General features: G+C 43.6%; 1 protein-coding gene across 1 annotated transcript; it reads left to right on the top strand.

Annotated features, from left to right (window-relative positions):
• Positions 1–3,161: 3,161 nt before the first annotated feature.
• On the top strand, positions 3,162–16,419 carry LOC135546450 (ras association domain-containing protein 7-like). The gene is made up of 6 exons (XM_064974879.1): positions 3,162–3,376; positions 10,426–10,577; positions 10,696–11,352; positions 11,571–11,839; positions 14,963–15,181; positions 15,272–16,419. Exons 2-5 carry the CDS (start codon positions 10,475–10,477, stop codon positions 15,176–15,178), a joined length of 1,245 nt encoding a protein of 414 aa, XP_064830951.1. The 5' UTR covers positions 3,162–3,376; positions 10,426–10,474; the 3' UTR covers positions 15,179–15,181; positions 15,272–16,419.
• The last annotated feature ends 11,093 nt before the right edge of the window (positions 16,420–27,512 follow it).

Here is a 27,512-nt window from a genome sequence, read left to right as displayed (position 1 = left end):
TCATCTTCTCCATCTCCATATTTTAATTTAAATCTTCATTATATCATCTCTCTCCCTCCTAACTTCGCCCTTCTCTCTCTCAATGTTCATGCTGTTCTTGCTGCCCCTCCTCTGTAATCTCCTCCTCTCTTGCCAACCACCTCCTCCCTCTTTTCCATCTCCCCTTCCCTCTTCTCCACCTCCCCCTTCCTCTTCTCCACCTCCCCCTTCCTCTTCTCCACCTCCCTTTTCCTCTTCTACATCTCATCCTCTCTGCTCCTAACCACCCCCCTCTTCTCCTCTCCCAACTTCCACTCCCCTCTTTTCCATCTCCACCTCCCTCTTCTCCATCTCCCCTGCCATGTTCTCCAACATGACCTTCCTCTGTTTAGCCGTCTTCTCCCTCTTCTGCACTGTCTTTCTCCAAAGTGCCAGTGTTTTCTAAATTATGTCTTACAGTTTTTTTACAATCGCTAGGACCCACTTCTCAATACTTAGGTCACTTTTTCAAAACTCTTCACACAGTTCTCCTAACTAACTTTCAGCTTGGCACAGAAGTTAATTTCACGTTCTAAATGCACTAAAACTATCAAAACACTTCATACATGTCTCAAATCAACTCGTTGTTCCATAACACTAGCAAAGGTTGTCAGTCACCCAACAAACACTCGTTGTCACTCATAAAACAATGACCTAAACAACACTAACAACAGGTAGCATCACACAATGTTTTCTTTACAAAACAAGAATGACACCTCTCTGCTGTTTAGAATTCACTGCAGTTTATGTTACAGGAATTTATCAGACATGACACAATATGCTTCAATATGTTTTATGGCATTTTATGGCATTGAGTGATTCCAAAATACAATGATCTGTATATACACCATCTACCGATACATATACAGTAGCAATACTAGTCAACCCTGTCTTGTGCATTTGGCCACAGGTTCTGATCCACGTCACTTCTTAAGTCATCTTGGGCAATACACCTAGGAAATAATCTTTTGGCATGCCTGGTCCATCCCTGGCAATCTTCTGCAGATATGTCCAGGCATCCAGCATTCATTGCATCCAGGAGGGACATTTGATCATGTGGATGGTGGTCATAAACCTTCCACCTCCATGAGGAAAATAATTCCTCTATGGGGTTGAGGAATAGAGAGTAAGGAAGGAGGACAAGTCACGTCATACTGGGATGGGCTGCAAACCACTCTGTGACATCACGGGACTGGTGAAATGCCACCTTGTCCCATACAATTACAAACGATGGCCGAGTTCGCCTCACTGCAACCCTTTCCTCACCTGACACAACCCTCCCATAGAGGTCATCCAGGAATGAAATGAGATGCTCGGTGTTGTATGGCCCAATTAGTGGTTTGTGTAACAGTAATCCATCAGAGGATATTGCTGCACACATTGTGATGTTGGCACCCCTCTGGCCCAGGAGATCCACTGTGGCTCTTTTTCCAATCACATTCCTGCCTTCCTCGCCGCCGTGTTTTGGCCAAGTTGAAACCAGCTTCATCCACAAAGATGAATATGTGGGGTGTTTGCCTTGCTTCAATCTCCATGATCTCCTCTCAAATAAATCCACAAGGCAACATAAGAGTTATGCTTAAATTGTCTGCCAACACTCGTCCCGAATCTCTGTGAGTGTTATGCCATTGTTCCTGATGACTATATCGACGATTGTAGTTCTCTGCACAGCAGTGAAAATGCACAGCAGTACAAAAACAATTGCAATTACAAACAAGTAGGTTTGGAGGCTTTGTTCAATTTACTTCTGTAATGTGCATATTACCTGTTATTTTGTCGGAGATTTCTCAGAATAGATGCCACTGTGGAACGTTGCAGATTTGGCTGCACTCTCAGACCAGCCTCTCTCATTGATGGATCATGATTTATTACATGATCAATTATAGTAGCCCTAATTTCATCTGAGACTACAGCTCTGGATCTTCCTCTCAGTCTTCTACCACCGCGCATACGTACTCCTCTCCCTCTCCCAGCCAGTCTTCTTCCTCTGTCAGCCACTTCTCTATCTCTGGCTGGGTACCATGTTTACATTACAGTACAGAATTATTCCTAAGCTGTCCCCTTTTGTATAGATGGTAATGTAATTGAAAGACTAACACCTGGGTGGGTGTTCAGCTGTGGTTGGTCTAATTGTTTTGATAGTATTTCATTTTTTATTTGGAATATATTTCAATACGGTATTACTGTAGAACATGTAGCAAATGTATGTATTTTTCAATTTTGTGTTATTTTAGGTTTTGAACTTAAGTTTAACAGTTTTGAAAAGAGTATGTCAACATGTGCAAATTGGCCTGTAGGTACATAGAGTTTTGGTGGTGGTTGTGTCTGAGTGAGAAAAGAGTTCATGAATATTAAAAGATGTAGTCATTGAATGCATTTCGTGCCAAAGCAATGAAAAATTATACATAGTTTAGCCCACATGGACTGCTGTTATGCTCACTGTGTGAAGAGTTTTGAAAAAGTGACCTAAGTATTGAGAAATGGGTCCTAGCAATTGTAAAAAACTGTAATGCAAGTTGATTGGTATTGATTGATTCTGGTTCAGAGCCATTTCAATGACTGCCCAATAGAAGGAGTGACACGGTTGCCCTTGCTTGAGTTTCAAATGTGCTCATTCCAGAACGCAAACCATTGAAGTCCTACTGCATTTAATATTGATCATTCCATATTAATATTAAACTTGCGATGACAGTCCATTCTATTTTGAGTGTGTGATCACTTTTGTTTGTGTGAGTGAGAGAGAGAGAGAGTCTATGTGTGTGTGTGTGTGTCTGTGTGTGTGTGTGTCTGTGTGTCTGTGTGTCTGTGTGTCTGTGTCTGTGTCTGTGTGTGTGCGTTTGTGTATCTTTGCCTCTATTTGTCTGTTGAGAGTGCTGGAGTTGTTCAGGATCAGTTGACTGGGGACACCTGGATAGTTGCTAATCACCATCAGGGTTTCTGGAGAATGGTATTGTACACAACAATGAAGCCTGGAATGTGTGTGTGTGTGTGTTAGTCAGAATGAAAACATTCCCCTTTGTTACTACCTTCAATGAAGGAGGAACAAGGCTAGATCACAGAGTGAGTACATTGTGTGCGTGTGTGTGTGTGTGCGTGTGTGCGTGTGTGTGTGTGTGTGTGTGAGAGAGAGAGAGAGGATCTGAACCAGTGTAGCTCCAGTTTCAGTCTGACAGTGTGCCTGGGAGGGCTGCATTCCAGAGCACCATTTAACTGCGCTCTCCCCGATCTGGGCTACAACTACTCATTACCTATTTCAACGAACAGCTTTTTGACTTTTTGTATGCTCGGATTTCCTTTCCACTTGGACCTCTCGAAGTGAAGAGTCGGCAACCAACTAAAAGGAACCCTAAACCAAGAGGTAAAGAGAGTAAACCTCAAACAGGTTTGTCTTCCTTCTGTCTGATGTAAATCAGAATGTAGTGGCTTTTACTGCTGGCTAATACTGCATGGAGACAGGTAAGACATTCACAAGAGCAATTTTGACTTCTTGACAAGGGTTGGAGTCAACTCTATTAAACCCAGACCTTGGAATACATGTGAATACTTTCTTGAAAATAATGTAAATAATGAGAACCTTTCATAAATGACAGTTGTGCTAGTTTCCTTATTTGACTGAGTTGAAATTGACCACAAATCCTGCTTTCAATTGATGACTGCTGTACCAAACACTGGCAATCTCAAGAGTTGGGCCTAGATTGGAAAAGGTTTTTAATTCACAGAAAGTGGCTTTTAGAAACATCTAACCTACACACGTTAGCTGCTGTATCAAAATGGGTGCAATGAAACGAATAAGCTACTGTAACAGTTTTCTTATTTTTATGACGGCAAATCACTGTTCTTGTGTTTGTGTTAAAGGGGTTGTGTGATTCTGCCTCAGGTTGTTGTCAGTCTATGGTTAAAACTCAGTGCCCACTTACACAGTACTCGTCTTTGTCTGGGAAGAGAAGCTATGATGCATATTGGTCTCTGCTAAAACGTCATAATATTCATCTGTTTGCAGACGACACTGTTATGTATGCCATTGCCCCACCTGTAGACCAGGTGTTGTCAGAGCTGCAATCTCACTTTGTTGTCTTAAAAAAATGCCCTGGTTGGTTTAAAACGTGTACTTATTGTGGGCAAGACTAAACATATGTTGTTTTTCTAATTCTCGCAGAAATGTTTCAGATGGACTACATATTTATTAATTGACTGGTTCTCCCATCGATCGGGTTCTCGCCTATAAATATCTGGGCTTTTGGATTGACAAGGATTTCATGTTTAAAAAACATACTGATTTAAAGTGGGCTTATGATTTTTTTCTTAAATAGATCTCGCCTCTACCTTAACAGCAGGAAGCAGATTGTAGAAGTCAACGTTCCAGACAGTTCTTGACTATGGTGACATAATTGACCAGAATGCAGCAGCGATTACTCTTAAACCTTTGGATGCCGTCTACCATACCACCCTTTGCTTTATCACAGGTGACAGTTGTAATAATCATCACTGCATCCTGTATCGAAAGGTTGGCTGGTCCTCATTAAAGAACCGTAGATCACTTCACTATTCACGTTTTGTTTACAAAGCTCTACTACATAAGTTTCCAACTTTGTTGTTGAAGTATAAAAACATGAGTTACCAAATGTTGTTGACGGAGTTGGTGAACTCTTGAGATTACTCTGAGGTTTTGTTTTACATTGTAATGGTTGTGCACCCTTGTGAATAAGACCATGGTCTCAATGTGGTTTCCCTGAATGAATAAAGAAGAAGAATCCAAAATAACCTACTACAACTACCTCTGCAATATCACTCAGTTAGCGGGAGAGAACTAGTCTTCTGCCATGTTTTTTTTTTCATTTTAGAGTCACATCTATTTAATTTGGTGTGCAAGGTATACAACTTTGATTATATTTACATTTTTTTGGCATCTGACAACATTCGCACTCTCAAATTTAAACTTTACATCTTTACATAACGTATAGTCAAACAAACATTACTATGTCTTGTAACAATCACCCTGAACTTTATCTTGGGTAATAGTCAAACCAAACCACCTCTGTTTAAACTAGAGTGAACTGCATATACTCTCCTCTCTCAGATGTGTTTGTAAACAGACTGTGTGGTGTAGAGGTATGTGTAGGAGGGGAGGTGCCCTAAGGAATGTCAGTCTATCATTACTACATTCCATTCCTCCACTTAGCTAACCTACCAGCAGGTCTGCAGTTCGGCCTCGGAAATGGACAACTCAATATAAAGGGTTATTTCTACTAAAGCTGGTTGTGGTAGTTTGGGCTGGAATAACCTGAAATTCTGCATACCTGTATCTCTCAGTGCTCTCTCTCTTTCTCTCTCTCTCTCTCTCTCTCTCTCTCTTTTCTCTCTCTCTCTCTCTCTCTCTCTCTCTCTCTCTCTCTCTCTCTCTCTCTCTCTCTCTCTCAGGTTCTCTCTCTCTCGTTCTCTCTCTCTCTCTCCCTTTCATGTTCTCTCTCTCTCCTCTCTCTCTCCCTTTCATGTTCTGTCTCTCTCTTTCTCCTCTCTCTCTCTCTCTCTCTCACATGTGCTCTCTCTCAGGTTCTTTCTCACTCTCTCTCTTCTTCATGTTCTCTCTCTCTCTCTCAAGTGCTCTCTCTCTCATACGTGCTCTCTCTCTCTCTCCCTTTCATGTTCTGTCTCTCTCAAGTGCTCTCTCTCTCTCTCTCTCTCTCTCTCTCTCTCTCTCACATGTGCTCTCTCTCAGGTTCTTTCTCACTCTCTCTCTCTTCTTCATGTTCTCTCTCTCTCTCCTTCATGTTCTCTCTCTCTCTATCTCTCTCAAGTGCTCTCTCTCTCTCATACGTGCTCACTCTCTCTCTCTCCCTTTCATGTTCTCTCTCAAGTGCTCTCTCTCTCAAGTGCTCTCTCTCTCTCACACGTGCTCTCTCTCTCCCTTTCATGTTCTCTCTCATGTTCTCTCTCTCCCTCTCATGTTCGATCTCTCTCACGTTCTCTCTATCTCTCTCTCTCTCAAGAGGGACTCTGAGGAGAGAGCTAGCCTCCCTGGTCAAATATTGTGAGTGTAGAATATAGAAAAAACAAAATAATGTATGTGTGTATGTGTGTGTGTTTCTGCAGCAGTATAAACTTGCGCCTACAAATCCTACCTACAACCTGCATTTACCCTGTACTCTGTCACTATCACTGTCTGTTAGAGATCTGGGCTAACAACTACTGGCTCTCCTCTGCTGACTGTATTTTGTCGTACTGTTAAATTTTAAACAACCTCATAGAATATGTTTAAATGTCCCAGACATATTTTGGTTACAAGCACATTTAAAGACGTACCAGATAGGGTTTCCTTGGCTTGTCGCCATAGAGGAACCCGTTTTGGTGCTATATAGAACCCTTTTTTGAAGGGCATCTGTATTATGCTATAAAAAAAAAACATTTCCCAATGTGCTACAAAAAAAAAACTTTTTCTAAGGTGCTATAAAGAACCATTCAAAAAGGTTCTATACAGCACCAATATATAGCATATATAGCATCTATATAGTTCCGCTATGGTTACAACCCTTTCTGGAGCTACAGTTGAAGTCTGAAGTTTACATACACTTAGGTTGGAGTCATTAAAACTCGCCTTTCAACCTCTCCACAAAATTTCTTGTTAACAAACTATAGTTATGGCAAGTCGGTTAGGACATTACTTTGTGCATGACACAAGTAAATTTTCCAACAATTGTTTACAGACAGATTATTTCACTTATAATTCACTGTATCACAATTCCAGAAATGTATATACACTAAGTTGACTGTGTCTTTAAACAGCTTGGAAAATTCCAGAAAATGAAAACATGGCTTTAGAAGCTTCTGATATGCTAATTGACATCATTTGAGTCAATTGGAGGTGTACCTGTGGATGTACCTGTGGATGTATTTCAAGGCCTCCCTTCAAACTCAGTGCTTCTTTGCATGACATTTATGGGAAAATCAAAAGAAATCAGCCAAGACCTCTGAAAAAAAATTGTAGACCTTCACAAGTCTGGTTCATCCTTGGGAGCAATTTCCAAACGGCTGAAGGTACCACGTTCATCTGTAGAAAAAATAGTATGCAATTATAAACACCATGGGACCACGCAGCCGTCATACCGCTCAGGAAGGAGACGCGTTCTGTCTCCTAGAAATGAACGTACGTTGGTGCGAAAAGTGAAACTCAATCCCAGAACAACAGCAAAGGACCTTGTGAAGATGCTGGAGGAAACAGGTACAAAAGTATCTATATCCACAGTAAAAATGAGTCCTATAGCGACATAACCTGAAAGGCAGCTACAAAACAGCCATAAAAAAAGCCAGACTACGGTTTGCAACTGCACATGGGGATAAAGATCATACTTTTTGGAGAAATGTCTTCTGGTCTGATGAAACAAAAATAGAACTGTTTGGCCATAATGACCATCGCTATGTTTGGAGGAACAAGGGGGGGCTTGCAAGCCGAAGAACACGGAGGTGGCAGCATCATGTTGTGGGGGTGAGGGACTGGTGCACTTCACAAAATAGATGGCTTTATGAGGCAGGGAAATTATGGGGAAATATTGAAGCAATATCTCAAGACATCAGTCAGAAAGTGACCTCAAGCATACTTCCAAAGTTGTGGCAAAATGGCTTAAGGACAACAAAGTCAAGGTATTGGAGTGGCCCAGAAAATTTGTGGGCAGAACTGAAAATCCGTGTCTGAGCAAGAAGGCCTACAAACCTGACTCAGTTACACCAGCTCTGTCAGGAGGAATGGGCCAAAATTCACCCAACTTATTGTGGGAAGCTTGTGGAAGACTACCCGAAACATTTGACCTAAGTTAAACAATTTAAAGGAAATGCTACCAAATACTAATTGAGTGTATGTAAACTTCTGACCCACTAGGAATGTGATGAAAGAAATAAAAGCTGAAATAAATCATTCTCTCTACTATTATTCTGACTTTTCACATTCTTAAAATAAAATTGTGATCCTAACTGACCTAAGACATGGAATTGTTACTAGGATACAATGTCAGGAATTGTGAAAACGGAGTTTAAATGTTCTTGGCTAAGGTGTATGTAAACTTCTGACTTCAACTGTATATTGATCCCTTGATCATGATTCTTTATAGAAGCTTTACGGAGAATGGTTCTATAAAGAACCTTCCTCAATCTTAAATGTTCTTTCTTGATCCATTTAAAACCCAATTTTTTTATTCTTGTGACTGATTTATTCAACTGTTCTCAAGGCCATACGTGAATCTTTCACAAGACACCATCACTGGCCATATTCCCGGATTTCCCATACTCGGTCCTGGGGTTTTGGTTTTGGCCCTAGCACTACACAGCTGATTAAAACAATGAACTCTCATCAAGCTTTGAATCAGCTGTTTAGTGCTAGGGCAAAAAACTAAATGTACATTCCTTGGGGTCCCCAGGACAGAGTTTGGGAAACTCTGCCATAGTCATATATAATCTTAAAAGGCATTACACAACACATTAGATCAACTGGAATGACATTCTCACTCACAGATGCACAAAAAGAACTGAGTGCTAACCACGCCCCACAATATTCGAATGAGCAGCTCCCCTACATTTGAATTTGCACTAAAAGAGCAAAGAACCTTTTTGTGAACTGTTAAGAACCATTGGAGAGCTCAAAGGATTCTTTGGGTCATTATGGTTCCACATAGAACCATCACTCTTCCCCCCCCAAAAAAAACTTGTAAATCTTCAACAAATGTCTCCCCCTCAGTGCTTCGGAGAGAGATAGAATGTCGAGCAAAAAAGTTCAAGAGAATGAAAAGCAGGGCATGTTTTGGAGGGAAGGGGAGTATGAGGGCTGTATTTCATTCAAGACAGTTGTTCCCTCCCTCAAGGGTTCTTGTTCACTCCCTTTCACATATCTTAAATCACGGCGCAGGTGAAGGCTAAGCAATATCATCATATTGTTTTCACTACTATTGAAAGCATCTTTGGGTCCTAGAACAGTACTATATCAATCCAATGTATTTATATAATTTGTAGTACTAATCCAGTCATGGTTAGATTTGTGAAGGAAATGTGAACAGGGTCAAAGAGGTTTCTGAAATGAAAGTTTCTGAAATGAAAAACACCCAGAGTATTGTTTACATTGAATATCTTTGTCGTTTAGCAGACACTCTTATCCAGAGCGTTCATCTTAATTATTAAGATAGCTAGGTGGGACAACCACATATCTCAGTCATTGTAAGTACAGTGGTGAGGTGGAGGGGTTAGGAAGGGGTGCTGTGGGATTATTTAAGATACTCTTTGAAGAGGTAGGGTTTCAGGTGTTTCAGAAGATGGGCAGGGACTTTTGGGGAAAGCTGGTTCCACCATTGGGTGCCAGGACAGAGAAGAGCTTTGACTGGACTGAGCAGGAGCTGCCCTTCCGTAGGGTTGGGAGGGCCAAGAGACCAGAGGTGGCAGAACGGAGTACTCGGGTTAGGATGTAGGGTTTGAGCATAGCCTGAAAGTAGGGAGGGGCAGTTCCTCTTGCTGTTCCGTAGGCAAGTGCCATGATCTTGGAATGGATGCAAGCTTCGAAAGGAAGCCAGTGGAGTGTGCGGAGGAGCGGGGCAACATGAGAGAACTTGGGAAGGTTGAACACCTATCAGGCTGCAGCATTCTGGATAAATTGCAAGGGTTTGATGGCACAAGCGGGGAGCCCAGCCAACAGCAAGTTGCAGAAGTCCAGATGGGAGATGACAAGTGCCTGGATTAGGACCTGTGCCGCTTCCTGTGTGAGGTAGGGTCGTACTCTACGGTAGTTGTAGAGTATGAACCTGCAGAACGAATCCCTGCTTTAATGTTTGCAGAGAACAACAGGGTGTTGTCCAGGGTCACGCCAAGGCTCTTTGCACTCTGGGAAGGGGGACACCTTGGAGTTGTCAACTGTGATGGAGAGGTCTTGGCCTTTTGAAGAGCAACATTCTTAGGCTGCCTTGGTGTCTGTGTCCTCCTCTCTCTCTTCTTCCTATCTCCTCCTCCTCTTCCAAAGAGGCATTACATTCTGTCTCTAGGTTTACAGCATAGGAAGCCATATTTTCCTATCAAATTCTTAGGTGCAAAACCACATTGAATTGGTTTTTGCTCATACCAGGATATTGACACCATGAGAATGGAACACAAAACACCTCCTCCTCCCCTCACCTCCCCTTACTCTCTGGTTAGTTCTGCCTTCTCTGGTCAGGCGTCAATACAGATGATCGGCACAGGACTGTAGGTGTCGGATTTCAGAGTTGGGCGGTCAGTTTTTCTGTTGAAGTCTTCGGCTCCAGTTATGGGAATACGCACCAAACTAATTTCCTCCATTGAAATACCTGATATTTGCGCCTAGGAGTTATAGGTTGATTTGGTACTGTGAAATAGTTTATTATTTGAACTCAGTATATTGACATTTCCCCTCCTCTCTCACAGGTGGATGCTGTGGTGGCCATGTTCCTCTGAGTTTGATTGACAGGCCAAGATGGAGCTGAAGGTATGGGTGGATGGCGTGGTCAGGGTGGTGTGCGGCCTATCATTGGAGACTTCCTGTCAGGATGTGGTCATCGCCCTCGCACAGGCTATTGGTCAGTCTTTGTCTGATGTAATTGCCTTTGCTGTTCATTCGTTTCAAAGCTTTTTGAGCACAGTTTATCAGCTTATTCCCTCCAATCTCACTCCTGTCTTGGTGTGTCTTTTCCACAGGTCAGACAGGTCGCTATGTTCTCATCCAGAAGCTACGTGGCACAGAGATTCAGCTTGTGGCAGATGACTGTCCCTTAGAGTCTCTGTCTTATCTGGGTCAGCTGGCCATCGAGGTCCAGTTCATCTTGCGTCGCACAGGCCCCTCCAGCACTGACGGACCTAACAGACCCACCCTGGATAGGGGCCACCCTTTGCTCAGGCACCCTACACCCATGCCCTCCAGATGCCGAGAGCCGAAGAAGGCCCTCACTTTCAACCTTGGTCCTTCTACAATCCCCAGAAGGACTAAAGCTAACAAGGCCTGGTCACCTAGTCCAAGAGCCTCGCCAGAGCCCAGGGCCTCGCCTGTTCCATCCCTGGTCTCCCCTACCGCCTCGCCTCCCCCACTCTCCCCATCTGACCTGTCCAAGGAGGAGGTCTTCAGGCAGGTGCTGCAGCAGCAGGAGATGCTACAGGACCTGGAGTCCCATCTGGTGGCTTTGGAAAGGGAGGCAGAGGTGTGGGAGATGGGGAGGCCTGTAACTCCTGTCCCAGGCCTGAATCCAGGCCTAGTAGAGGAGATGGATGTGCTGGAGACAAGGCTGAGACAGAACGAGGCAGAGCTGCATGGGGATTACTGGGAGAAGCAGATGCAGCGAGAGAAGGACAAGGAGCAGGGTATGTATTCCATTAAATTCCAGTCACTTCGATACACCTATCAATCCCCTCAGGGGCAATTTTGAAAACACATCTTAGGATATCAGTATATGTTACACATCTCCTACGCACACGTAATTTATGCAGCAATAATGTATGTAACCTAGGAATATGTAGGCCTACACTCATATACAGTAGGACCATCCAGGCACCAACACAGATTTGTATTGGCCGTACAGATATCCAGGGACATCTGCACCAACTCTACGCCTCTATGGATGAATACAACTTCCGGCTCAAGGACCTCCAGAGCCATTCATCCAGGCTGGGGCAGGACTTTCGTGTTGAGGCCCGCAGACGGAGCTCTCGTCCGGGCACCCCGCAACCAGAGGAGGCCCTGGGACCGCTGAGGGAGGAGCTACACAGTCGGCTTCAGAAGGGGGCAGAGGTGGACATGTCATTGACAGAGACGAAAAAAGCATTGCAGACTGCAGAATTACGGTTACAGGTACAGTTTAATACATAACTGAGATCTGATGACATTATAGTTCCTATTATGGATGCCGTATGTTACGGCATCCATTTTGCTTCATGAAGAGCCCAATGGGAGTTGAACCATTTCCCTTGTCTCGCCAATAAATCCCTCTTATGTGGAAACTCTAACCTGTCCAATTGTGTTAGATTACTAGCCTACACTCTTAGAAAAATGGTTCCAAACCCTCTGGAGAAAGAGTTCTCTTCGGCAAGGTTTCCCCTATTGCTGAAGAACTCTTTTAGGTTCTAGATAGCACTTTTTTTGTGTATGTAGTGCATGTAGCAATCAGACTAAAATCCCTTCATTGTGTTCAATGACACAAAATAACTGACAAAGCCACTCACTGCTAAACGTCTCACAAGAGCTAAACCCAGTGAAAACAACCTAGGATATTCAGTATAAAAGAGCTTTGTTCAAAGATGGTTGCGTCACATTCTATATAACTTGTTTGGGGATTATTCTTTGTATCTGACACTATAAGCCCAGAGGCAGTACATTGTGTAACTCGGCAGTCTGGGGGTTAACTGTATCCTGTAATAGCAGGAGAGCAATAAAGAGGAGTTATTGAGCTTGAGAGGACACCTGTGGAATACACCTGTGTTGTCTACCCAGAGATGGAAACTTGCCTTTGGCTTCCTGTGTTAATAATAGAACAACTTCCTTTCCCTACGCTTCCTTATGGGACGGTTTCCCCGACGGATTAAGCCGAGCCCTGGACTAAAACGTTATTTGAATGGAAATGTTTCATTGAGCATGCTTTTTAGTCCAGCCCTATGAGTTTTTTTGGATACTCATCCTCTCCTGAATCATTTATTCCACCCCCATTTGGCTACAAACCTCATTACTAGAGTAGTATCAGATAAGATCCTACTACATTATCAACATTATCAGAAGTGTTATGTTGACCTCGTAGCGTGGAAATATCATAAAACTACAGGAAAATAATATTTTTAACTGTACTGCCCCATTAATAAACTCTCTAGGCTAGGGGGCAGTATTATCACGTCCGGATGAAAAGCATTCCCAAAGTAAACTGCCTGCTACTCAGGCCCAGAAGCTAGGGGATGCATATTATTAGTATATTTGGATAGAACACACACTGAAGTTTCTAAAACTGTTTGAATAATGTGAGTATAACAGAACTGATCTGGCAGGCGAAACCCCGATCACAATCCATCTAGGGATTTTTTTTTAGGTCAATCTGTTTTCAATTAGGTTTCTATGGCAAGCCCGTTTTAATAGTTCCTATTGCTTCCACTAGATGTCAACAGTCTTTAGAAATTGGTTGATGTTTTTCCTTTGAGTGGTGAAGAAGTAGCCCTGTCCTTTCTGGGAGTATAGCCAAGTGTACTATTTTGTTTGCGGCGCACGACCTGGCGCTCGCTCAACTTTCATTGTATCCTCTATTGAACTCAGTTTATCCCGTCTTAAATTTGATAGATTATTTACGTTTTAAAATACCTAAAGTTGGATTAGGAAAGTTGTTTGAAATGTTTGGACCAAGATTACAGGTAATTTATTAGATAATTTGTAGTCATGTTGGGCGATTTGGAACTGGTGTTTTTCTGAATAAAACGCGCCAAATAAATTGACATTTTGGGGATGTAACGACGGAATGCATCTAACAAAAGGACCATTTGTGATGTTTATGGGAAATAATGGAGTGCCAACAGAAGAAGATCTTCAAATGTAAGGCATGAATTATATTGCTATTTCTGAATTTTGTGTCGTGCCTGGCGGGTTGAAATATAATTGTCATGTGTTTGTTTGATGGGGTGCTGTCCTCAGATAATAGCATGGTTTGCTTTTGCCGTAAAGCCTTTTTGAAATCTGACATGGTGGCTGGATTAACCTCTCTAGCGTCCCATCTGGCCAACATCCAGTGAGATTGCAGAGCGCCAAATTCAAATACAGAAATACTCATTATAAAAATTCAGAAAACAAAACATATTTTACATAGGTTTAAAGATTAACTTCTTGTGAATCCAACCATGGTGTCAGATTTGAAAAAATGCTTTACGGCAAAAGCATACCTTGCGATTATTTGAGAACATATCCCAGTTGATAAATTATTACAAACAGTAACCAGCCAAGCAGAAGCGTTACAAAACTCAGAAATAGAGATACAATTAATCCCTTACCTTTCATGATCTTCATATGGTTGCACTCAGAATACTTTCATTTGCTCAATAAATGTTCCTTTTGTTCGATAAAGTCTCTATATCCAAAAACCTCAGTTTTGTTTGTGCGTTTTCTTCAGTAATCCACAGGCTCAAATGCAGTCAAAACAGGCAGACAAAAAAATCCAAATTGTATCCGTAAAGTTCATAGAAACATGTCAAACGATGTTTATATTCAATCCTCAGGTTGTTTTTAGCCTAAATGAGCTATAATATTTCAACCGGACAACAACGTCGTCAGTATAAAAGGTAAACAAGAAATGCACTCTCTCGGGATTGCGCATGAAAAAGCTCTGTGACACGTCAGGGTCCACTCATTCAGACTGGTCTTACTCCCTCATTTATAAGAATACAAGCCTGAAACAATTTCTAAAGACTGTTGACATCAAGTTGAAGGCATAGGAACGGCAAATTGAGTCCTAAGTCAATGGATACTGTAATGGCATTGAATAGAAAACCAAAATAAAAAATACTTCCTGAATGGATTTTTCTCAGGTTTTCGCCTGCCAAATCAGTTCTGTTATACTCACAGACACTATTTTAACAGTTTTGGAAACTTTAGAGTGTTTTCTATCCTAATCTACCAGTTATAGGCATATCATATCTTCTGGGCCCGAGTAGCAGGCCATTTAATTTGGGCATGCTTTTCCTCCAAAATTCAGAATGCTGCCCCCTACCCTAGAGACGTTAACAAGAAGTTAAGCTTCATTTTGGTGTATTGCACTTGTGATTGTATGAAAGTTAAACATTTCTAATAATTTCATTTGAATTTGGCGCACTGCCATTTCAACCAGATGTTGTCAAATCGATCCCGCTAACGGGATTTGTTCCATAAGAAGTTTTAACAATCAAGTTTACATGAAATTGTTTGATGCTTGACACTGAAATAACATGACATCTTGTCTCTGCCCTCCAGGAGCGGTGTGAGGCGCTGGAGGAGCTGAACAAGGAGCTGAGGCAGTGTAACTTGCAGCAATTTATCCTGCAGACGGGTGTTCCCCCTAGCCCCTCTTACTCAGACCACCCCCTCCCCGACCAGACACACCCCCACCTCCAGCCCATCGCCACGCCTTACCTCTGCATTGCAGGACTACTGGAGGATGACCAGACTGACATTCTGACTGTATGCTAGAAGGTATGCTAATATGCTAATATGTTTCATTGGTGTCATGCCAAACGGTTTGGCACATTTATTCCTATCTAACCTATTCCCAAATGGCTTTAGCCAGAAGACGCCCCCTGGACTCTGAGGGAGGAGCTACACAGCTGGCTGCAGCACAAAGAGGAGCGGGACATGTCACTTGCTGACTCAGTAAAAAACTCATGGGAGCATCTGGATGACTCTCCAATTGCACTGTGTGTGTGTGTGTGTGTGTGTTTGTGTGTGTGTGTGTGTGTGTGTGTGTGTGTGTGTGTGTGTGTGTGTGTGTGTGTGTGTGTGTGTGTGTGTGTGTGTGTGTGTGTGTGTGTGTGTGTGTGTGTGCGTGTGTTTAACTATTCTAGTAAACAAACAAGATGTTGACCAACTGGGGATATTTTGTTAGTCCCCACGAGGTCAAATGCTATTTCTAGGGGGTATAGGGTTAGAATTATGTTGAGGGTAAGGTTTAGATTCTAGGGTTAGTTTTAGGGTTAGGAGCTAGGGTTAGGTTTAAGGTTAGGGTTAAGGTTAGGTTTTTGGGTTAAGATTGGAGTTAGGGTTAAGGCTAGGGTAAGGGTAAAAGTATGGGTTAGGTTAGTGTCAGGTTTAGGGTTAGGAGTTATGGAAAATAGGATTTTGAATGGTACTGAATTGTGTCTCCACAAGGTTAGCTGTACCAGACGGTGTGTGCGTGTGTGTGTGCGTGCGGACATGTTTTTCTATACTTGTGAGTACCAAAGTCCTCACAACAAACTAAAATTCTGAGAAGTGAGGACATTTAGCCAAGAAGGCTATTTTAGGGTTAGTGGATAGGTTTATGTTTATTGTTAGGGGTTCAGGTTAGGGTTAAGGTCAGTGTTAAGGTAAGGGTTAGGTTTAAGGAAAATAGGATTTTCAATGGGAAGAAAATGTTAGTTCGCAAAAAGTCCTCACAGGTATAGTAAGACATAGCTCTGTGTGTGTGTGTGTGTGTGTGTGTGTGTGTGTGTGTGTGTGTGTGTGTGTGTGTGTGTGTGTGTGTGTGTGTGTGTGTGTGTGTGTGTGTGTGTGTGTGTGTGTGTGTGTGTGTGTGTGTGTGTGTGAGAGAGAGATCTATAGCCGGTGGATTGGTTGACTTTTAATACAGTATCTGCAACATTCTAGTATTAATGTATCTATTAACTTTTAAATATTTTATGAAATATTAATTTTCTAAAGATGTACTCCCTATGCAATAAAGATTACTTACTGTATCTCAGTTTCATTTTTAAATTTCTTTTAACCAGACATTAATTGATATTTTACATTTATATAGTAAAGTCATGTGGGTAACTTGCCCCTTTCATCACCAAAGCGCTATGGTGAAGTTAACTTGATATTCGATATTGACTTTAGCATATAATAATGTTCATAACTAACGGACACTCAGTGGTGAAAAAATAACAAAATTGTTATGCTTGAGTAAAAGTAAAGGTACCTTAATAAAAAAAAAGTCACCTAGTAAAATGTTACTTGAGTAAAGGTCTAAATATACAGTATCTGGTTTTAAATGTACTTATGTACTGTGGTGGAAAAAGTACAACATTGTTGTACTTCAATAAAAGTAAAAAGTTAAAGTAAATGCTATCCATGAAATTCCTTATATTAAACAAACCAGACGGTACACTTTTCTTGTTTTATTTTATTTACCGACAGACATTGACACACTCCAACCCTCAGAAATAATTTCCAAATGCAGTATTTGTTCAAAGTGAGTCTGTGACGCAACCAAAATGTATATTTTCTCCTGTTTAACACAAACTGATCTGTTTTACGTGGTTCTATGCCTGGGACTTGTAACAGATTTTTGGGGGCTCGTCCAGGATCGGCGCCACCTGTTGGTTGTGTCATGACTGTCCTGATCAGGTCAGGTTAAAGGAGTCTTAGGCCACAGACAAATTCCTTTTGTCCTGTTACTATGGAGAACCAGCCTCAGAACATTAACCATGAAATAAAGGGACTTTGAAACAATGGTTTCCGTCAGCCACAATGGTGATCATGACGATAGATGGAATATGAAAATGTATGTCATTTTTGTTTTGTTATTAAAGGTTAATAGATGACGTTATTGCGAAAACATTGTAAAGTCAACAGTTTCCCTAGTATATGTTTGATGTTAATACATTGTACGTTGTATAGAAAATGTCCAAATCAAAGAGAATGTTTTGGTAAAGATGAAATGTGAAGTTAGTTGTCTAAAATTGGACTTGAGTAAAATCTAGACCTTGCCTCTTAACTAGGTACACCCAGAGAATTGCCATGTAGGCGCTTACGCCCACTTCTGACCCGAGGGTATAAAACTTGTGAGTTAAGAATTTACAGAGAAGACTACGAGACCCAAGCTGCAACCGAGGTCTAAAAGTCAACGAACCCAAAACGCAACATAAGTTTGAAGACAAAGAAATATTTTTCTTCCCAAGCTACGGATGAGTAGCTGTGTCTAAGCGGGTGAATTCAAGTCGAACCACCTAGCCTCCACTCCCCATCGAATCGTGTTATCTACATTGTTTCATTCCTACGCTGTGAGCTCTGAGCTACAGAGCTGTCGGTCCTCAGAAGAGCCCTTACAGAGCAAAGGGTGAGGGAACAGACTCCTAAGCCAAAAGGACACTGACATCGTGAGGACGACCAGAGAGTTGCGCCGGAGAAGTGCGTCATTGAGCAGCCTGAACGGTCCACGTTGAGAATCCACAGAAACCTTCCCCACGTAATTACATCATTATATTCTGACCCATGAGAGTGGCAGTTTGGGGCAAGGCTAGGGTTAGAATAAGCATAGCTGACAAATTCACCCAAATATATATTTCTCTTGTGTACGTTCTCTTTTTCTCTCTCTTTTAAATCCCCATTTTGGGTAACACGCGCCATAGTGTGTTGGCCCGTTATACTAAGTTCTAATCAATAGCCTAGAATGTGTTTTTGTGTATGTATATCTTTTATCATCATTTTAGCTTTCTAGTAAATAAATACTCAACTAAGATTGGTGTGGTACGAACTCATTGGTGAGACCCGGGTCCGTGCAGATTCCCGGATTATACGATGTTCAGAACGAGACTGTAAAGTTAACTGATTAATTAGCTGCTGTTGTAAAATTGATATTCTGATATTCTTTGAGTTCATTTGGGAAATAGAAACTCAATAAAACTAATTCTCCCATGGTGCCCCAGGTTAATGAGTTAATAATTGCTTGATTCAGTTAATCACGCAATTAGAAACCTTTATTCATTCGATGAGCAACAGTCGGCACATTAACTAATACAACGTCACGACAGTTGGGAGCTGATCTAGTGATCTATGACAACCAGGACCAAAGAGAAGCTGAGGCTGTGTTCCATGACATCAGAGCGAGAGCGGAGGCTATGAATCAGAAATCTGGGACTGCGTAATCTGCATGAGGGATAGAGGTTGCCATGTCGACAACAGGAGGAGAGCCTGGTGTGGGACATCAGGAAGTTCCTGCTTGTTCTCTCGGCTGAGGAACTCTTTAAGGTCAAGTACAAGACAAAGATTCATCAAATAATGATGTGTAATGAGGAAGGTTGTTTTGATTTTATCAATGCTTTTATGTATAGTAAGTCTTTACTTGAGTCTGAGGATATGGGGATGGTTAAATTGTTCGTTTTGAAAGATTCCAATGATCCTCTTATCCAGGCCCATAGTGTAACTGTTACACCACCTGCTAGCACTGAGGTTGATGTCGAGACACACAACACACTCTCCATCCACTGATGCAGCTAATTTAACCACAGCTAATGCAGCCCCTGACATACTACAAACAGAGTACCGGAAGTTACTCTCAGGCCATGAGGAGTTAGGTAAGAAAATCCTCCAATGTAAACTCATTCCTACACTACAGCCTGTTGAGACTCAGCACACAGCACCACATAGTTATCCACCAAACAGTAGCAGTCATTCTGAATCTGTACCACACCAGACACATGAGAAAGTGGTCTCCCTAAGAGATCTCTTCCTAACACTGCAGAGAATAAATCATAAAGGGGGGTCAAATAAGCGACCATGTGTCAGACATAAGCTACAACAATGTTTGCAGATGGCAGAAGGTACCAAAGATAACTTCAGTGATCCAGGGATAGTCAGAAGTGTACTGAGGATAATAAAGCCAGCGAACTTCAAGGACATGCTCATAAATAAGGATGACATCACAGTAGCTGACCTCAAAAACATTGCACACACATGTAACTATTCCAACAGCTAGTGTGCACCAAACAGAATGAGCATGAGATGCCACAACAGTTCCTTTACCAAGTTAAAGGGCTAAAACTGAGAATTTGTTCATGTCTAAACAAGCCAATGCTGACAAAGTACAGCTCAGAGACAGTCCATGTAATGCCCGGGGTGTAGTGGAGGAAGAAGTCAGGCGCAGGAAACAGAGAGTTCAAGGTAGCGATACTTTTAATTCACCACACTGGTGAAAATGACACAACCCAAACAAATGCCCCAAAACACGGGGAACTAAACAGTCCAGAAAAACACACATAGACGGAACACCGTGACAGTCGTGCACAATAGTACACAGAAAATAGTCAAGCACACCCAGCAGTCGGGCCGGCTGGATAATAAAGCCCAACCAATTAACCTAACTAAACACAGGTGTAACTAATAAACAAACAAGGGGGAAAAAAGGATCAGTGGCAGCTCGTAGGCCGGTGACGACGACCGCCGAGCACCACCCGAACAGGAAGGGGAATCACCTTCGGTAGGAGTCATGACAGGCCAAGGTGTATTCCATCACACAGTGTAGCAAGGATTAGGGAATAGGCATGGTGATGTCTGCAGGGAGCTGAAACCTCTCCTCTCAGACAACCAAGTAAGTGATGAAGAAATACTGAGGCATGTAATGAAAATGACTAACGATGAAAGCGAGAGAAAACGTGGGCTAGGATCAACACCCGGCCATAAACCTATAAATGTATTCAGTATGCAGCTTGAGGAAGAGCCTGGTAAAGATCCTAATGCTAAGGAAAAGGTCCCATAAAAGCAAAAACACCACCACACAACAACTGCACAGTTTGAAGCACTAACACGCATAATAGATTCCTTGAAACAGACAGTACAACCAGAGCACACAGGCCAGTGTTCCGCAAATAGGCCTCCTAGGCCTAGAGTGGAATGCGAAAATATTCACCCCCCTTGGCATTTTCCCTATTTTGTTGCCTTACAACCTGGAATTAAAATTGATTTTTGGGGGGTTTGCATCATTAGATTTACACAACATGCCTACCACTTTCTTGTGAAACAAACAAGACATAAGACAAAAAAACAGAAACATGAGCGTGCATAACCCCCCACCCCCCCAAAAAATCAATACTTTGTAGAGCCACTTTTCTCAGCAGTTACAGCTGCAAGTCTCTTGGGGTGTGTCTCTATAAGCTTGGCACATCTAGCCACTGGGAGTTTTGCCCAAATTCAAGGCAAAACTGCTCTAGCACCTTCAAGTTGGATGGGTTCCGCTGGTGTACAGCAATCTTCAAGTCATACCACAGATTCTCAGTTGGATTGAAGTCTGGGCTTTGACTAGGTCATTCCAAGACATTTAAATGTTTCCCCTTAAACCACTTCAGTGTTGCTTTAGCAGCATGCTGAGGGTCATTGTCCTGCTCTAAGGTGAACCTCTGACCCAGTCTCAAATCTCTGGAAGACTGAAACAGGTGTCCCTCAAGGATATCCCTGTATTTAGCGGCGTCCGTCATTTCTTCAATTCTGACCAGTTTCCCAGTCCCTGCTGATGAAAATAGTCCCCACAGCTTGATGCTGCCGCCACCATGCTTCACTGTGGGGATAGTATGCTCGGGGTGATGTGAGGTGTTTTCCTTGATGGCCAAAAAGCTAAATTTTAGTCTCACCTGACCAGAGTGCCTTCTTTCATATGTGTTGGGAGTCTCCCACATGCCTTTTGGTGAACACCAAACGTGTTTGCTTTTTTTTCTTTGAGCAATGGCTTTTTTCTGGCCACTCTAAAGTAAATCCCAGCTCTGTGGAGTGTACAGCTTAAAGTGGTCCAATGGACAGATACCCCAATCTCCACTGTGGAGCTTTGCAGCTCCTTCAGGGTTATTTTTAGTCTCTTTGTTGCCTCTCTGATCAAATGCTCTCCTTGCCTGGTCTGTGAGTTTTGGTGGGCGGCCCTCTCTTGACAGGTTTGTTGTGGTGACATCTTCTTTCCATTTTGTAATAATGGATTTAATGGTGCTCCGTGGGATGTCCAAAGTTTCAGATGTTTTTTTACAACCCAACCCTGATCTGTACTTCTCCACAACTTTGACCCTGATCTGTTTCGAGAGCTCCTTGGTCTTCTTGGTGCCCCTTGCTCAATGGTGTTGCAGACTCTGGGGCCTTTCAGAACAGGCATATATATATATACTGAGATCAAGTGACACTTAGATTGCACACATGTGGACTTTATTTAACTAATTATGTGACTTCTGAAGGTAATTGGTTGCACCAGATCCTATTTAGGGCCTTCATAGCAAAGGGATGAATACATATGCCTTCACCACTTTCCCATTTTTAATTTTTGGGAATTCTTTAAAAAAGTATTTTTTTTCATTTCACTTCACCAATTTGGACTATTTTGTGTATTTCCGTTACATGAAATCCAAATAAAAATCTATTTAAATGACAGGTTGTATTGCAACAAAATAGGAAAAATGCCAAGGGGGATGAATACTTTTGCAAGGCACTGTAACAAGTCCGCCAGATTAGATGTTGTAGGGATGACAACACATTATATTGATATCAGTGATGGTCATTGTCGTTTAAGATGAGGGAGGACAATTGTTTTTTTATGAGCATGGCCTTATTTCTATTGTAGTATATTGGATGACTGTCATTCATTTTCCATTCACCTAACTCAATGTAACTTCGATAGGTTTAGGCTACTACATGATAGTTGAATTTTCCTTGTGACCATCATGAGGTTGCTACAATCTAACCTATGAATGAAAGCTTACAACGTAGGAGCACAGGTCGAGAGACAATTTTGTAATCAAGGTGACACATTTAATACCGCCTTGCACACTCTTGCCTTGCACACCCTTGTCTTGCATCTACCTAGGGTATAAAATCCTTAGTCCAACAGTAACAGAGTTTCTATAATTCAGGTATGTTAATCCCCATTTTGTTCTGTTTGCTTCTGTTTTTCAACAGAATCGTCAGAACGAATACACCCCTGATTACACGCAAACATAGTTCACTGTCATAGCAGCCACATACAAACAGCATGATCCCTTTGATTGTTGTATAATTCCTTCTTGCTTAACACACTTTCCTCCTCTCACCTTCTCTCTTTGCTTGTGGACTTCACTGCACAAGACGTAAGCTGTATTTGACCAGGCAAAAAAACCTTTCCAAGCCAAACCTTCATAGCATAACCACTAAATCAAATCAAATCAAATCAAATTTATTTATATAGCCCTTCGTACATCAGCTGATATCTCAAAGTGCTGTACAGAAACCCAGCCTAAAACCCCAAACAGCAAGCAATGCAGGTGTAGAAGCACGGTGGCTCAGAAAATCTCCCTTGAAAGGCCAAAACCTAGGAAGAAACCTTGAGAGGAACCAGGCTATGTGGAGTGGCCAGTCCTCTTATGGCTGTACCGGATGGAGATTATAACAGAACATGGCCAAAATGTTCAAATGTTCATAAATGACCAGCATGGTCAATACTAATAAGCCAGAACAGTTGAAACTGAAGCAGCAGCACGGCCAGGTGGACTGGGGACAGCAAGGAGTCATCATGTCAGGTAGTCCTGGGGCATGGTCCTAGGGCTCAGGTCCTCCGAGAGAGAGAGAGAGAGAGAGAGAGAGAGAGAGAGAGAGAGAGAGAGAGAGAGAGAGAATTAGAGAGAGCACATGTGTGGTGGCCAGTCCTCTTCTGGCTGTGCCGGGTGGAGATTATAACAGAACATGGCCAAGATGTTCAAATGTTCATAAATGACCAGCATGGTCGAATAATAATAAGGCAGAACAGTTGAAACTGGAGCAGCAGCACGGCTGGGGACAGCAAGGAGTCATCATGTCAGGTAGTCCTGGGGCATGGTCCTAGGGCTCAGGTCCTCTGAGAGAGAGAAAGAAAGAGAGAATTAGAGAGAGCACATGTGGGGTGGTCAGTCCTCTTCTGGCTGTGCCGGGTGGAGATTATAACAGAACATGGCCAAGATGTTCAAATGTTCATAAATGACCAGCATGGTCAAATAATAATAAGGCAGAACAGTTGAAACTGGAGCTGCAGCACAGCTGGGGACAGCAAGGAGTCATCATGTCAGGTAGTCCTGGGGCATGGTCCTAGGGCTCAGGTCCTCCGAGAGAGAGAAAGAAAGAAAGAGAGAAGGAGAGAATGAGAGAATTAGAGAATGCACACAGGACGCCGAATAGGACAGGAGAAGTACTCCAGATATAACAAACTGACCCTAGCCCCCCAACACATAAACTACTGCAGCATAAATACTGGAGGCTGAGACAGGAGTGGTCAGGAGACACTTTTTGTTCTGTTAGCTTACTTCATTGTCACCATATTAACGTTACAGTCAACATAGTGAATAGAACTAACGCGGTAATAAACCCTCTACAATCAAATAAAATTGGATTTGTCACATGCGCCGAATACAACAGACCTTACCGTGAAAAATACTTCCGGTTCCGGGTTGGAGAGAGCGGTCGCATCTACACTTCGGTCCGCAGGTAGTATAACTTTTCATTACATTTCATTATAGTACAACGGTTTGATTTGCCTAATCTTAGCAATTTCTTCTTAGCTAGCTACATAGCCGTCTTTGTATCAAAGATAATTGCGTAATTATCGTATTTCGTCGTCCTAACGTAGTCTACACTGCTTTCTGCCCAGCAGCTAGCTAACGTCCACTAGCACAGCAGCTAGCTAACGTCCACTAGCACTGTAGAAACTATTACACTCAACGTCTCGATTAGTGTAGTGTTAGCTAGCTACATAGTTGTCTTTGCTGTCTTCGTATCCAAGGTAATTGTGTAGTTTAGAGTGTGTAGACTTAGAGTGATTATCTTAATTTACCGAGGTTAGCTAGCCAGCTATTTGTCGTCCTTAACGTAGGAGTCACTGCTAGCTAGCTAGCCAACAGCTAGCCAACGTCTTCCGAATTGAACTTCAACAACCCGGTCAACATTCCGCCTCGCTCCACAGGTAGTATCACATTTTCATTTCACTTCATTACAGTACAACGGTTTGATTTGTTTGATCGTAGCTAGCTAGCTACATAGCCGTCTTTGTATCTAAGACAATTGTGTAGTCTGGAGCGATTTTCTAGGTTAGCTAGCCAGCTATTGTCGTTCTTTTAACGTAACGTTACGTAATCAACACTGCTAGTTAGCCAGCTAGCCCCGAATAGCAGCACTGTAGAAACTATTACACTCGACGGAACGACTTGATTAGTGTAGTGTCAACAACGTAGCCACTGCCAGCTAGCCTACTCCAGCAGTACTGTATCATTTCAATCATTTTAGTCAATAAGATTCTTGCTACGTAAGCTTAACGTTCTGAACATTCGATAAGTGTAGTCCACTTGTCATTCCAATCTCCTTTGCATTAGCGTAGCCTCTTCTGTAGCCTGTCAACTATGTGTCTATCTATCCCTGTTCTCTCCTCTCTGCACAGACCATACAAACGCTCCACACCGCGTGGCCGCGGCCACCCTAATCTGGTGGTCCCAGCGCGCACGACCCACGTGGAGTTCCAGGTCTCCGGTAGCCTCTGGAACTGCCGATCTGCGGCCAACAAGGCAGAGTTCATCTCAGCCTATGCCTCCCTCCAGTCCCTCGACTTCTTGGCACTGACGGAAACATGGATCACCACAGACAACACTGCTACTCCTACTGCTCTCTCTTCGTCCGCCCACGTGTTCTCGCACACCCCGAGAGCTTCTGGTCAGCGGGGTGGTGGCACCGGGATCCTCATCTCTCCCAAGTGGTCATTCTCTCTTTCTCCCCTTACCCATCTGTCTATCGCCTCCTTTGAATTCCATGCTGTCACAGTTACCAGCCCTTTCAAGCTTAACATCCTTATCATTTATCGCCCTCCAGGTTCCCTCGGAGAGTTCATCAATGAGCTTGATGCCTTGATAAGCTCCTTTCCTGAGGACGGCTCACCTCTCACAGTCCTGGGTGACTTTAACCTCCCCACGTCTACCTTTGACTCATTCCTCTCTGCCTCCTTCTTTCCACTCCTCTCCTCTTTTGACCTCACCCTCTCACCTTCCCCCCTACTCACAAGGCAGGCAATACGCTCGACCTCATCTTTACTAGATGCTGTTCTTCCACTAACCTCATTGCAACTCCCCTCCAAGTCTCCGACCACTACCTTGTATCCTTTTCCCTCTCGCTCTCATCCAGCACTTCCCACACTGCCCCTACTCGGATGGTATCGCGCCGTCCCAACCTTCGCTCTCTCTCCCCCGCTACTCTCTCTCTCCCCCGCTACTCTCTCCTCTTCCATCCTATCATCTCTTCCCTCTGCTCATACCTTCTCCAACCTCCAATCTCCTGATTCTGCCTCCTCAACCCTCCTCTCTTCCCTTTCTGCATCCTTTGACTCTCTATGTCCCCTATCCTCCAGGCCGGCTCGGTCCTCCCCTCCCGCTCCGTGGCTCGACGACTCATTGCGAGCTCACAGAACAGTGCTCCGGGCAGCCGAGCGGAAATGGAGGAAAACTCGCCTCCCTGCGGACCTGGCATCCTTTCACTCCCTCCTCTCTACATTTTCCTCCTCTGTCTCTGCTGCTAAAGCCACTTTCTTCCACTCTAAATTCCAAGCATCTGCCTCTAACCCTAGGAAGCTCTTTGCCACCTTCTCCTCCCTCCTGAATCCTCCTCCCTCCTGAATCCTCCTCCCCCTCCCCCCCCTCCTCCCTCTCTGCAGATGACTTCGTCAACCATTTTGAAAAGAAGGTCGACGACATCCGATCCTCGTTTGCTAAGTCAAACGACACCGCTGGTTCTGCTCGCACTGCCCTACCCTGTGCTCTGACCTCTTTCTCCCTCTCTCTCCAGATGAAATCTCGCTTCTAGACGGACGGCCGCCCAACAACCTGCCCGCTTGACCCTATCCCCTCCTCTCTTCTCCAGACCATTTCCGGAGACCTTCTCCCTTACCTCACCTCGCTCATCAACTCATCCCTGACCGCTGGCTACGTCCCTTCCGTCTTCAAGAGAGCGAGAGTTGCACCCCTTCTGAAAAAACCTACACTCGATCCCTCCGGTGTCGGCAACTACAGACCAGTATCCCTTCTTTCTTTTCTCTCCAAAACTCTTGAACGTGCCGTCCTTGGCCAGCACTCCCGCTATCTCTCTCAGAATGACCTTCTTGATCCAAATCAGTCAGGTTTCAAGACTAGTCATTCAACTGAGACTGCTCTTCTCTGTATCACGGAGGCGCTCCGCACTGCTAAAGCTGGCTCTCTCTCCTCTGCTCTCATCCTTCTAGACCTGTCGGCTGCCTTCGACACTGTGAGCCATCGGATCCTCCTCTCCACCCTTTCCGAGTTGGGCATCTCCGGTGCGGCCCACGCTCGGATTGCGTCCTACCTGACGGGTCGCTCCTACCAGGTGGCGTGGCGAGAATCTGTCTCCTCGCCACGCGCTCTCACCACTGGTGTCCCCCAGGGCTCTGTTCTGGGCCCTCTCCTATTCTCGCTATACACCAAGTCACTTGGCTCTGTCGTAACCTCACATGGTCTCTCCTATCGTTGCTGTGCAGACGACACACAGTTGGTCTTCTCCTTTCCCCCTTCTGATGACCAGGTGGCGAATCGCATCTCTGCATGTCTGGCAGACATATCAGTGTGGATGACGAATCACCACCTCAAGCTGAACCTCGGCAAGACGGAGCTGCTCTTCCTCCCGGGGAAGGACTGCCCGTTCCATGATCTCGCCATCACGGTTGACGGCTCCATTGTTTCCTCCTCCCAGAGCGCTAAGAACCTTGGCGTGATCCTGGACAACACCCTGTCGTTCTCAACTAACATCAAGGCGGTGGCCCGTTCCTGTAGGTTCATGCTCTACAACATCCGCAGAGTACGCCCCTGCCTCACACAGGAAGCGGCGCAGGTCCTAATCCAGGCACTTGTCATCTCCCGTCTGGATTACTGCAACTCGCTGTTGGCTGGGCTCCCTGCCTGTGCCATTAAGCCCCTACAACTCATCCAGAACGCCGCAGCCCGTCTGGTGTTCAACCTTCCCAAGTTCTCTCACGTCACCCCGCTCCTCCACTCTCTCCACTGGCTTCCAGTTGAAGCTCGCATCCGCTACAAGACCATGGTGC

Source organism: Oncorhynchus masou, chromosome 1 (genome assembly GCF_036934945.1).
Source record: "Oncorhynchus masou masou isolate Uvic2021 chromosome 1, UVic_Omas_1.1, whole genome shotgun sequence".
In the NCBI taxonomy this organism is placed as follows: domain Eukaryota; kingdom Metazoa; phylum Chordata; class Actinopteri; order Salmoniformes; family Salmonidae; genus Oncorhynchus; species Oncorhynchus masou.
Note: the sequence above shows the minus strand (reverse complement) of the source record. Positions and strands in the feature narration are given on the sequence as shown.

Bases quoted from the DNA above. Each gene is read 5' to 3' on its own strand.
- LOC135546450 (XM_064974879.1), top strand. From the start codon at position 10,475: ATGGAGCTGAAGGTATGGGTGGATGGCGTGGTCAGGGTGGTGTGCGGC. The intron at 10,578-10,695 runs GTCAGTCTTTGT...TCTTTTCCACAG, and splicing joins CGCCCTCGCACAGGCTATTG to GTCAGACAGGTCGCTATGTT. The intron at 11,353-11,570 runs GTATGTATTCCA...TTGGCCGTACAG, and splicing joins AGAGAAGGACAAGGAGCAGG to ATATCCAGGGACATCTGCAC.